Source organism: Apodemus sylvaticus, chromosome 22 (genome assembly GCF_947179515.1).
Source record: "Apodemus sylvaticus chromosome 22, mApoSyl1.1, whole genome shotgun sequence".
NCBI lineage: Eukaryota > Metazoa > Chordata > Mammalia > Rodentia > Muridae > Apodemus > Apodemus sylvaticus.
The window spans coordinates 40,550,701-40,563,675 of NC_067493.1; the positions used below are offsets into that span (position 1 = coordinate 40,550,701).

Sequence of the window (12,975 nt, forward strand, 5' to 3'; positions counted from 1 at the left end):
ATATGGCCTCTCTCAGCTGTTGAGGCTGACCTGGACCTTGCCTCAGCATCCTAAGGGACGGTTACAGACAGGCCTGTACCTCTAGGCTTGGCTGCCACTGATGGTCCCTGGCTGCATAGAATGCATCTTGGGAATGTGTGTATTCTCTGAAGACCTGGTGAGTTTGTAGCTGGTGTCACCAGCTGGTAATCTTGACTGCCCCAAATGACAATTGGTTTGTCTCTGTTAACAGTTGTCACCTCCTCTTGTGGTCTTACTGTCATAACAATGTTTAATAACTTGCATGGGTTGTCCGTGCCTGTGACTTGACCTACGTACATAAGATAGACTTCCATCTTCCTGATATATAGATCCTGATTTAGTTTACTAAATTCTTTTTAATCATTAACCCATTGACATTGAGTATCTATGCACATATATGAATATATATGCATAAGCATATAAATACATATATGTGTGTATGTATTATACTGGATGGGTTTATGTTCCTGATTTCTTTCTTAGTGCACTCCTCAAGACTACATGGGAAGGCACTATAATATTTGTATTTTAATTTACATCCAGCTACTCTTCCGCTAATGCTGATCACGTGTAGGGAGTTTCCTGTTAGAGCCCTGGGGTCTCTCACTCTGACCTCTTTCTCTCCTATGTGAATACCTCTGTTTCTCTTGTCTTACTGCTCTAGCGAAGACTTTCAATACCATATGGACTGGAGTAATGTCCTCCCTTGCCTTGATCCCAGTTTTAATGCAAATGCTTCAAAGTTTTTCCCACGTAATATGATGCTGGCTGTAGGTTTGTCACGAATAGTTTTTATTATGATGAGACATCATGTTGAAACATGTTTCTTTCATTTCAGTCTTCAGAACTTTTAACATGTAGCATGTCTTACTTTGTCAAAAACATTTTTTTCCGCATCTATTGAGATGACCATGGGATTTCCGTCCCTGACAATATCTATTCAATGTAACATAAGTTGTGTATTGATTAACATATATTGAATAGTCCCTGCATCTCTGGAACAAACCCAACTTGGTCATGGTCAATGATATTTTTTGTTAACCCACTAATCATGGAACATATATGTGCATATATATGTATATACACACATACATATAGACTAAATGGGCTTGATTTTCTGATTTCTTACTACATCCTCAATAGATGAGAAGGCTCTTCGATTCATTTTGCAAACATTTTGTTGAGAATTTAAGCATCTGTCTTTGTCAGGGAAATTGCTCTGGCATTTTCCTTTTTCTTAAATATTTGCCTGCTTTTGATATCTCTGTCATACAAGCCTCATGAAAAGAACTTGTTAATGTTCCTTTTCTATTTTCTGGAATATTCTCAGAAACACTGGTCTTACTCTTCTCTGAAGGTCTGGTAAAATTCACCACTGAGTCCATCTGGGCCTGGACTTTTTAAATGCTGGGAGATTTTAATCACTGTTTAAGTCTTGATGACTACTATAGATGCAATTAAATTGTTTATCTCATCTTGGTGGGTCATAATGTGTCTAAACATTTACCCATTTCTTTTAGATTTTCCAGTTTATTGGAATAGATGGCTTTTACTGTAATGACAACTTTCTGAACCCATTGGTGTCTGTAGCAATGGCTCCCCTTTCATCTCTAATTTGGGTCTTCCCTCTTTGTTCTGTTGGTTAGCTAGGCTAAGGGTTTGTGAATCTTGGTTCTGTCTTGGAATCAACTCTCTGCTCATTCTTTGTATCTTTTTCCATTCCATTAATTGCTGCCCTGATCTAATTATCTCATTCCATTTGCTGATTTGACACATTCCTCCTCTTCTTCTGGGGTTTTTAAGGTATCGTGTTAAGCTGTTTACTGAACATCTGATTTCTTGATGTAGGCGGAACCATATCTATAAACTTCCTTACTAGGGCTTTCTTGTGTCCCAGAGGTGCTGGTACGGTATGTTTTCTTTTGATCACAGTAATGTATTGATTTCCATGTGGATGTCTTCATTTCTCTTTCAGCTATGTGTTGTTTAAGCTCTGGGAGTTTGTGTATGTTCGAGGCTTTATCTTGCTGTCCATCTGTAGTCCTATTCACTGTGATCAGAGAGGATACAAGGAATTGCCTTCCTGTATTTGTTGAGACTTGCTTTGTGTAACATATCTATTTTAAAGAAAGTTCCATGGGCTTCCGAGGACAGTATGGGTTCTGTGATGGTTGGATGGAATGTTCTGTAGGTGTTCACTAAATACATTTGGTCTATGATACTGTTTAAACTCAGATGTTTGCTTTGGTGTCAGAATGACCTGTCTCACACTGTGCTTGTGCTGGGTTATTCTGGGACATCTTGGTGGCATTTGCTTGTGGAATTGGATGCTCCTGTGATCAGACCTGTGTGTTCCGCATGGGGATGTCCTCTTGAGGGACTGCTTCCCTGATGGGTACCAAGTCGCTTTCACTATCTTTCCTTGATCCTTTAGTTTGACATCTATTTTATCAGATGCTAGAGTAGTATCAACTGCTTGTGTTCTGGGTCCGCTTTCTTGGACCATCCTTTCTACCCTCCACCCTGAGGTAGTATTGGCCTTTTCTGGTGAGGAATATATATATATATATATATATATATATATATATATATATATATATATATACATATACATATATATATATATATATATATATATACATACATACATACATACATACATTTTTTTGGAGGCAACAAATATATGCTTCATATGGGGTTTTTGTTTTTTAACCCAATCTACTAACTTGTGTCTTCTGATTGGGGGAAATGAGACCATTAGAATTCAGAGTTATTGTTGAAAGTTGTCTTTTTATTCCCGCCATCTTGCTTGTCATGGTACTTGGTTTTTCTCTTAGTATTAATGTAGTATGATTTGTTCTTCCTTGAAGTTTTGGGGTGGGTTTGGTTTTCTCTTCAGACTGAAGGATTTCTTCAGATAATATCCATGGGGTTGGCTTGGTGGTTACAAATTCCTTCGGTCTTTTACTTTTTAATTATAGGAGTGTGGGTTGACAGAAGCTGAAATGCATTTTCTAGGTCAGTGTCACTTGTCCAAGTCTGTTGTTATGCTGAGGAGCCTGCCTTGGTGACCTGGTGTTTCTCTGGCCACTTTTAATATCCCTTTCTTTATTTGGTATGTTGAGTGTTTTGATTAAATCATAAGAGGATTTTCTTCACTGGTCTGTCTGTGGGGCCTGGGCGGGCCTTTCTCTCTAACTCTGGAGAACTGTCTTTCAGTTTTGAACATGTTTTCCGGCTTTCAAACCAGATTCTCTTCTTGCTGTGCCTAAAAACTATAGAATTTGGTCTAGTATCACTTGTGTCTTAGGAGTAAGTCAGGTAGCCCTGTAGTTAATCCTCGGCCTTGCTGGATCACCACATTTTTGCCACCTTGTCTTCAGGCTCAGATATTCTGCCCTCTCCTAAGTCTATTCTGTCAGTGAATTCTCCACAGAGGTTTTACAATTGTGGTCTATTTTTTTCATTTCCAGTACTTCAGATTAGGTTTTCCTCTTTCATCATCTGTCACCTCCTCCTTTCTTCCCCTCTTTCTGTTTGGAACATCCTTGTAACTGTTATATTGAGTTCTGTGTCATTTAGCTCCATCTCACTAAATGCCGTTGCTTCAGGATTAGATTTTTTGGAGTATGTCTGTGTCTTAGACCACTGTGGTGAGATGTATGCACCTGCTATTAGTTTGTCTCTCAGTTCTTAAAAACTTGCTATTTTCTTTCCGTTGATGTCTTTTCAACATTCAACTCAACTAGAAGTTGAATGTGTAGATCACAAAATAACTTTTCTGTCTCAGAGCCTCGAGGGCCTTGGCAACCTCTGCACCATTCCCTGGGTGGCATATGAACAAGGAGAGTCACCGGACACTGCTACCCCACAAGTGGCAGGCTCTCCATTTAATAACGGGGACCCTTTAGACTTCAGAAACTGTGGACAGATAACCAAGGACAGCATGGAGGTGCATGCGCAGTTCCTGAAATGAGATCAGGAGGGTAGGAGGTACAGCTGGAAGGAAAAGGATTAACTGTTAAATTGACTTGGAAAATAAATGAGATGGGCCAAGTATCGAGAAGGAGGCATGGGCAGATTGTTGGGGGTCCCCAGATTTTAGAGAGTATTAAATCTATGGGAGGTTATATTTAAGAAGTAAAAGGTGGGCTGGAGAGATGGCTCAGTGGTTAAGAGCACTGACTGCTCTTCCAGAGGTCCTGAGTTCAATCCACCCCCCAACCACATGGTGGCTCACAACCAAATGTAATGGAATCTGATGCCCTCTTCTGGTGTGTCTGAAGAGAATGACAATGTATTCACATACATAAAATAATTAGAAAAGAAAGAAAGTAAAAGGAAGAGAAGATATGGGAAGGGGAACACATGCGATATACTTTTATCTTCTAATAAACCAGCTGGGCTATCTGAACATCTTCACATATGAGCTCTATACAAAAGCCACACCTGTGCATACACAAGGGTAGAAATAACAGAGTATGTACAGTTGGACCTGCTGGTGCAGTTATGCCCAAAGGTGAATGTCTCGGCTCCCCCTTGCTCGAGAAGGATCGGTGTGCAGAAGGGATCAGTGGGAGCGATTGTTCCCTGCAGCCTCGTGTTCCTGCTGTTCCAGTGGGATGGGATGTTGTGTCTTTTCTCAGTAGTTCTCGTGGACCCCTGCATGCACCGAGGCCTTTCTGTCCCTGTACATTGGGTACATTCAAGAAGCCACTCTTCTCAAAGCAGCAGGTGCTGCTCTATCTAGGGAAGTTTGATTGGCAGGCAGGCTGGTGCAGGAGAGGGCTTCCCTGCAGGGATCTCCCCTGGCTTAGAAAACTCAACAGACCTTGCAAGAGAACACACCAAGGACTAACCCTTTTTCTCCTGTTGAGTTTTTGGTGGTGAGACTGCCAGCCTAGCGGCTTACCCAGAAATCCTTGGGGGAATAATCGTCTTAAGGTACTGGGTTCAGTTTGCTGTGCCGTGGATGTGCCAGGACGAGGCTTTCCTCGTCTGTCTATTCCGTGGCAGACAGAATTTTTGATCCAGCCGTGGAGATTTTGCCTTTTGACAGTGCCAGATGATGCAGGCATAAGCATTGTATGTGTGTCTCCCTGAGACCCAGCTCTCCAGTTTTGGGGTGTACACCCTGAGGTGGAGCTGTGGATCACATGATCGCTCTGTCTGGAGTTTCTGGAGGACCTGCCACATTGTGTTTCCCAGCAGCTGCTCCATTGCGTTCTCAAAGTAGACGGGGGTCCAGTCTCTCTCCAAGTCTTCACCAATACGTATTTTCTAGTTTGGGAGAGCTCTGGGGGGTAGTTTCTGACTATATTCATCCTGCATGTATTTATTATTTTTTTACTGGGGGTGGGGGTGGGGTGGGGGATGGTAGGTACACGCAGAACTTGATGGAACTGGTCTCTCCTTCCACCAAGTGAGTTCCAGGGGTTGAACTCCAGTGTCAGGCTGATGGTGGCACCTTACCTGCTGGTCCACTCTGTAGTGTAATTGGTATTTGCCTTGTGACCAGTGGTGCTGTGGTCCAATTTGGGGGGGGGGGTGTAGGGTGGTAGCATTTGTCTACTTATTTGGAGAAATGTCCACTTTTTAAATGTCTTTTTGTTGCTTAGCTGTTTTTCTTTACATATTCTGGTTAATAACCCCTAGCAGAAATGTAATTGGAAATAATTAGGAAGAGTACCGCCCCGCCCCCCCCCCCCAGGCCTCTGCCGTCATCTCTCACTCACTGTTGATGCCGAACCAATCGTTCCCAGCTAGCTCTCACAGCATCCCAGCTGTGTTTCCTCTCCACCATAGACTCTGTAAATGGCAGGAGTCCCACGCTTCTGCCCAGCACCCACTCCTTCCAAGTATCCAGTAAAGCATGACTCTTAAACTTGAGTAGTCAACCAAATATATTTATATATAAGAAACTCCTAATTTCATAATGAAAATTTACAATGATAAAGTCTTATCCCAATATTTCTAACCTCTCCAAAGATGATCTGTAGCCATGTGGATATCCATGTCTCCCTCTCTTTCTCCCTCCCCTCACTTCCCTTAGCTCCACCTCTTCTCTCCCCTCCAATCACTGGCCTCTCACTGCCTCAATGTGAATGGATAGGAAATATCTTGCAACATAGAAAGGCCATAGATAACTACATATCCCTCCCTTGAGTCCACTGCTATGCCTTCGCTTGTGTATTGTATGTGTTTTACTTGATGAGGTAGGCAATGAAGAAACACAACCCCATGTCACTGCTGTCACAAGCTAGGCTAGTGTACTGCCACCGGCTTACACCTCCACCATTTTTACTTCAGTGCAGGGTCTCACCAAGTTGCCAAGGCTGGCTTTGAACTCCCTCCCTTGGTAGCCCAAACTGGCTCAACAGAATGCAGATTCCAGGCAAGTGCTTCCCCACACTCCTGCCCTAGAGAACCAAGGAGTTAGATCTTTAGGACCCTACTTCCCACTTCGGAAGTAAGAGCTTGCAGTGGAGGGGGGCAGATCAAGAGTTGTACAGGACTCAAGTTGCTTGCCACTTCTCAGGAGGTTGAGCCAGGAAGGTTGTGAGTTGAAGGCTGCCCTGGGCATCTTCTCCGTTTCAAAATAAGTAAAAAGGGGGCTGGGCACGTGACGACTCAGCACTATAACACTTGCCCGGCATGTGCGAGGCTCTGGATTTCATACCTTGTGTGTGGCCTGCTCTTCTGATCGGGGCACTCTGGGAGTGTTTATTCAGCATTCCACCAAGGCCTGCCAACTTCTAGACAGAATCAATGGCTCACAATCTGTCCTCTTAAGCAGGGCATCCACGTGGGAGAAATAAGCTCTGAAGAAAGAAGTAACTCCCTTGACCCTTTCCCCCACGCCCTGTGATTACAGGGAGAGCTGAATGGGCACAAAGGCCTCGTGCCTTCCAACTTCCTGGAAGAAGTGCCTGATGACGTGGAGGTCCACCTTTCTGATGCTCCGCCCCACTACTCCCACGACCCGCCCATGCGCTCCAAGGCCAAAAGGGTAAGCCAGCCCCCTTAGCCCACCTGCTTCCCTCCTTCCCTCCCTCCTGGCGCAATCTTTGCATTGCTGCTTTGGTGACTTGGGACCCACCAGCATCTGCCCTCATTTTTTTCCCTCTCTGTCCTTTGGACATTGTGTCTGAAAATGCTTAGCTCCAACTTACAAGTTGGTGTTCCACAGAAGGACCCTTTGGTTTCAGTCAGTCTGCCTGACCCCAGGGTCTTCCCCCGGCCTCCACAGTTAGGTGCCCAGTTCAGCTGACAGAGAGTGAGGTTCGGGGGGGCCTGGATACCACAGGCCTTCCCCATTAGGGTTCTAGGTGGCAGGGCTTACATAGCGTAGCACGCCTGCCTGAGACTGCATTCTCTGGAGTGTCTCATCTTTACGTTTCGCCATCACTTCGAGTTCTTATCTGTTGTATTTTACGTATATGTTTTTATCTCTTCGCTCATCTGCTTGGACATAGAAGAAGAGTGTTCATTTCACACCCTAATCAGGCATGTAGCCTTCACGTAAGTGAGCAACCGAAGACACCTTAGAGAGATACCGACTTAAGCTACCCTAAGCGGACAGCGCGGTAGTCTTAAGACTTCAATGTGGGCTTAAAGAAAGAGAGAGAAAAGAAATATGTCTCAAAAAAAAAAAACCAAACAAACAAAAAAAACAACCCATTGGACCTAAAATATTAGGCTATCTCACCTGGTCTCAGTTGCCTGGCAACTGGATTCATATTGAAACAAATCATCTCGAACAATCATTTTTTAAAAAAAAAAAATAATAAGTCCATTGAGAATACGGGAAAGGCCAACCTTGGGAACATATTTCTTAAAGCTGTTTGTTTACACAAGAGTGCGCCAGCGTGTACTCACAAGGAGAGCTGCCTATTGCATTGCTAGCTCCTCTCAGTAAAAAGCACAACCGGACCCCATGTGTTTACTGGAGCGGGTTTGACTCCTGATGGGGGAGACAAAACTTTAATCCCAGATCCCTGAGGGGGTGGCCCTGGCTCCGGGCGTGCCAAAGCTGGCCAGGAACACCCAGCTGCAGCCCCTTTTTGGCCTTAGGAGCAGGTGTTCCCTCTCCTCAAAGCACAACTGTTCCGAGCTCATGGAGGTACAGGTGAGGGGCTGGTCTAACTGATGCAATACTGTCTCCTGACCTGGCAGCTCTCAGGATTGCACTAGCTGGCCCCGTGGTATCTTCAGGTGTGCTTTGGGTGTGCCCTAGGTGTTCTCCATTAGAGTTAGACCTTGATTTTAAATCCAAGCAAGCTTGGGGGCCCCTTACCTTGTATGGTATGCCCACTGACTGACTACCCTGGTCTCACTTGCCAAGTTTTGCGCTGGGGAGATTAGTGAACCAGAGGCCCTAGCGATTACTGGCCATGCTCAGGCGTGTGTGTGCCTAGCTGCAGAATGAAATGAAATTGGCACTCGGTGTTCCTGAATCAAATTTCCACCCCTTGGGAGCACCGTTGGTCGGCCATCTAAAGTCTCCCAAAGCCCGCCCACCATCTCTCTGTGCTCTATTGGAAAATGATGAGAGTCTTCAAGGAGGGCCTTTGAGCTTCCTTAGATTACAATTAAGGTTCATTTCCGTTTTTTTTCTTTCAAACAGTGTGCCATCCCCAAAGTTTCTGTAGGACTCTAATTGACCCAAGGGCTCACTCCCACCACGGCAGGGCCTTATCTATCCCCCTAGTTCTTGATCCATCCAAATTCCCACTGAGAGCTTTTTAGCTTTACGATAATTGATGGGTCTCTCGGCCACCTTACCTATCCATCTGATTGACAATAACCTCCCCTGCTTTTAGTCTGGATTTTCAGAGTAAATTATGACCTGGCTTTCTTTGCCAAAGCGACGGCCACCCCTGTCTCCCAAGACAAAGACAGCGAGAAAGCCCATGGAGGCCAGCCCCTCTCGCTCACAGGGGGCCTTGGGAGAGGGCGTGTGCTTCCCATGGCATACTTTAAAAATTGAAAGAAGAAACGAACCACCACCCACCCTTTCCCCTGGCTGGCGGGAGACGGGGGCAGTGTTGCCGAGTGAATTGGTGTTGGCGCTGACGCACTCAATAAAACTGTCGCAATGTACCTACTAGGTTCCTCCCGAGGGTTCAGGGACAGCAAGGAGAGCTCCATCCCCCACAGCCCATCTCCATTCGGGGTCACCTACGTCATCTATGGGTTCTGGTAGTCCCGGGAGAGGCAGGGAAATGTCCTCGAAAAAGAAAAAAGGGCTGCTCTCCAGAGGCAAGAAACTGCTGCAAAGGCTGGCTGCAGTCAAGTGACCCCTGAGCCTCCCTCCGGACACTTCCAAATCCATGTCACTCGCTTTAATTCCAAACGAGGACTCCCCAAACCCAACCTTGATCCCCCTCCCCAACCCCACTCACCCACCCCAGCAGTAGAGAGATACACTCTTACACTATCATTCATGTGATACCACTGGAAAGATCAGGGAAGAGGCGGCACTGCAGTCCCCTCCCTCTCTGTTCCCAAGGTTCTGTCCAAGGTCTGGGGTGGGGGAGGTTGGAGGGGGCAGCAGGCTGAGCAGCAGGAGGGGTGGTGGGGAGGGCTCTCTGCAGCCACCCCACCCCCACCTGCAGTTCCAGCCAGCACACACTAGAGGGCAGCCCTGCCGGGGTTTCTGACCTCCCCACCCCACCGTCTCAAGACAGCTTGGCTCATTCCACAGTACTGTCATTTCCACGCGGCTCTTGAGATTCCTAGTTTTTAACTCGCCTTGATGTTCTGGCCTTATAACTGCACAGTGGTTTGTACTGTCGAATAAAAACACCGTGTATACTTCGCATGTGTCGTGCATTCCTGGGCTTCATTCTCACTGACACAATGGCTTCCTTCACCTCACAGCGACCCAGGCCCCTCCACTTTCAGATGCCTGTCTTGGGTCTTTTTAGAGCAAGCCAGCGACACATAGGACATGTTTACTTGGCCCACCACACTAGAGAGGAAAGGAGGGGGAGCGACCGGGCAGCATGCTCGCCCGGCTCCAGCCAGCCAGGGAGCTGACCAACCTTTGCTGTTTAGTGTCCTATCCTGTGGCTTTTAGTTTTTCTGTTACTTTATTTGCTGACATGCCTTGCCCCGAGATTCCATCAACAACACACATAGCAAAGCCAACACATGCTTCATTAGCCAGACCAGAAGGAGCCTACATTGAAAAAAAAATCTCTCAGACGCCCCACACCCCCATCTTTATCATTTGTTAGCCTCGAACAGCAGATCTCCCCCCAAATGCTGGCTGATGTGATGGTTACCACTTTGTAATTCCTGTCCACTGTAAACTGTTTTTACTTCTTTATACATACTTTTCAGACTGCCTTTCTTTTGTAATTTCTGGAAGGTTTGTAAATGAATGAAAAAGCTTTCCCCATTGTGTCTTCAAAAAAACTATATTGTAAATTGTACAATAATTGTATGTGGTAGATTGATTAAAAGGCCGTTCCTCGGTGCGTGAAGTGCTGTGTGGATGTGTGCATGTGTACAGCTAGGGTGACATATTTTCTAGAAATAAACTTTGTTATTTTGTACAATGCCATGCCTTTTTGTGTCTTTATTTTTAAAAGTCTTTCTTACCCTGGCAGGGGAATGGAATTCCTTTCTGCTATATGTCCATAGAAAACTCTCTGGGCTTGGGATTTCTAGGACCAATTAAAATATGTTCTAGGCATCATTTCTGTAACACTCCTGGTGGCAATCTTCATGGGAAAAGTAATGACAGTAATCAGTGTGGGGTCTTTGTGTTACCAGAGACACTCACACAGCTGAGACCACAAGAATCTATCAAATGTGTGGATTCACACCAAACTTCTTAGCAGCGCCCCGGCACCTTTTCCAGGAATATTAATAGTCACACAGCCTCCACACAGCTAAATGTAGCCTAACTTACCAGACAGGGCTCCAGAGGTTTCTCTCCTCTGCAGGCTCAGTTCCACTCGCCACATTTTTCCTGGGATGTAGTGAAATGCAAGGGCGTGGTAGAGAAAGGATGCTCTCTTCAGTGTGGCCAGGAAGCAGAAATCACAAGGGACCAAGGGACAGACACCCCCACAAAGCCACATTCCCACTGAGCCACTTTCTCCAGCCTGGCCCCAGCTCCTAAGAACCTGCTCAGCTATGACCTCACTCAGTAGATTAACTGACTAACGAAGCCATCCTCCTCCCAATTAGGGCACTTCCCATGAGCTCCAAGCTCTGGGCACACCAGTCTTTGGGCAGGAGGGGGGGCAGTCTTAGGTTCAACCTTTAACAGTAGAAACTGTTCAAAGAATTAAGACTAGACTGTTTATGGCAAGATGAAAATAGCAGTTCAAATGGGCCTCATGGGCACACCTCGTAGTTACAGCCATGGCCACAATGTTATTCACGTAGAACGTATATGTTTACCGATCACATATAAACAGAATTCTTGCAAAGGGGGAAAGAACCAGCCAAGATCACTAGGATAAACATCGTTTCTCTCTATTGGTGACTTTTCTCCATGCTCTAGAGGGTGGGTTTATTCTGGCCACAGACTGGGGTTGGCATCCAGTGGGAGGCAGCTGGCCACACTGCACTGCACCCGGATGGGCAGTAGAGACACAACGTTGTTCCTCACCTGGAATGCCCAGCAGCTGACATTGGGTAGGGACATCGGAGAGAGGGAGAGAAGAAACCTCTTTTGAGAACAACTTGAACGCGCAGTTATGGGTATGGAGTTTCTGGAAATGGTGGTCAGAGGTATGCTGTAGCTGTAAGGAGATTCTAGTCTTCCTGCCCATCCTTCGGGAATAAAGCCGTGCTGACCCGTCAGGCACCCAAATCTGAACTTTGAAACCCTAATACTATACTTTCTTTCTTGGGGCCTAAGAGGCTGTGACAGCAGTCTCCCGCAGTCTCCCTCTGCTGTCAGACACAGGATGTGCGCCATGAGCCCAGATGGTGGCTCACAGCTGGCTTTTAGAACAAGGGAAAAAAAAAAAAAAAAAAAACCAACCTGCTTTTCATTTACAATACATTGATTGATAAGGCCAGATCCTAGAGGTACCACAGAGATGCCCACAGCAGTCAAGTGAGACGGAGACTTTATTGAGCTGTGCCAGGGACACACACACACACACACACACACACACACACACACATCACCATTGTGCACAACTCATCACATTGTAGCCACTCCAAGCTGCTCTCGTGACGTAAATAACTCCAAGCCTCCTCTTTGCCAACGAGCCAGGCAAAGAGATGTGTCCATCCATCCCTGGCCTGGCACCTGAACTGGCCCACCAGCCGCAGCCTTAGAGCCTCTAGGGACAGAGGCAGCTCTTACTCCCAAAGTCTCCTGAAGAAACTGGTACCCGTAACTCCTACTGCTCCATTTTTTTTTCTTTTTTTCTTTTTTTCTTTTTTCTTTTCTGTTTGTTAAGACAAAGTCTCACTATGTAGCCTAGGCTGACCGGGAACTTGAGGTTCCCCCGGCTTCACCTCCCAAGTGCTGAGATCACAGGCATGTGCCACCACACCCACCTGACACGCATCCTATCCCAGAATGGTCACTTATAGTTTAAGAACAAAACACGGGCTTTCAAAAACTAAAAACTGGTAAATAAAGTGATGGTCACCAATTTCACTTGGTGAGAAAAATTGTGAAACAAATCATCACCACTCACTCCACCACCGGCGTCATCAGTCTTAAAACACTTCTTAGAACACTTTCATGGAGAAAAGTTTAAAACTTTTCAACAATTTTTTTCATTCCTTATGACCTAACTCTTTAAAGAAAAACAGAAAGGCACCTCCGGCCTTTTTATCTTTTAAGAACCTGAAGTTATCAGAGTCCCACATAGCACCTGCTCTGAGGACGCTCTGAGCATTCTTGCCTTGTGTCTTTTCCTCTTTTAAATTCAAACATGCAGAGAGAGAGAGAGAGAAAGAGAGAGAGAGAGA

The 12,975-nt window shown here is 45.6% G+C and overlaps 1 protein-coding gene across 1 annotated transcript in view; it reads left to right on the forward strand.

Moving 5' to 3' along the window:
• The window catches only part of Rimbp2 (RIMS binding protein 2), a 54,081-nt gene extending 44,241 nt beyond the window's left edge, over window positions 1–9,840 (forward strand). Inside the window, exons 18-19 of the mRNA XM_052168700.1 lie at window positions 6,896–7,030; window positions 9,132–9,840. Of these exons, the coding sequence (XP_052024660.1) occupies window positions 6,896–7,030; window positions 9,132–9,320 (324 nt within the window). The 3' untranslated portion in view covers window positions 9,321–9,840. The remainder of the gene's footprint in view (window positions 1–6,895; window positions 7,031–9,131) is intronic.
• Window positions 9,841–12,975: the final 3,135 nt, after the last annotated feature.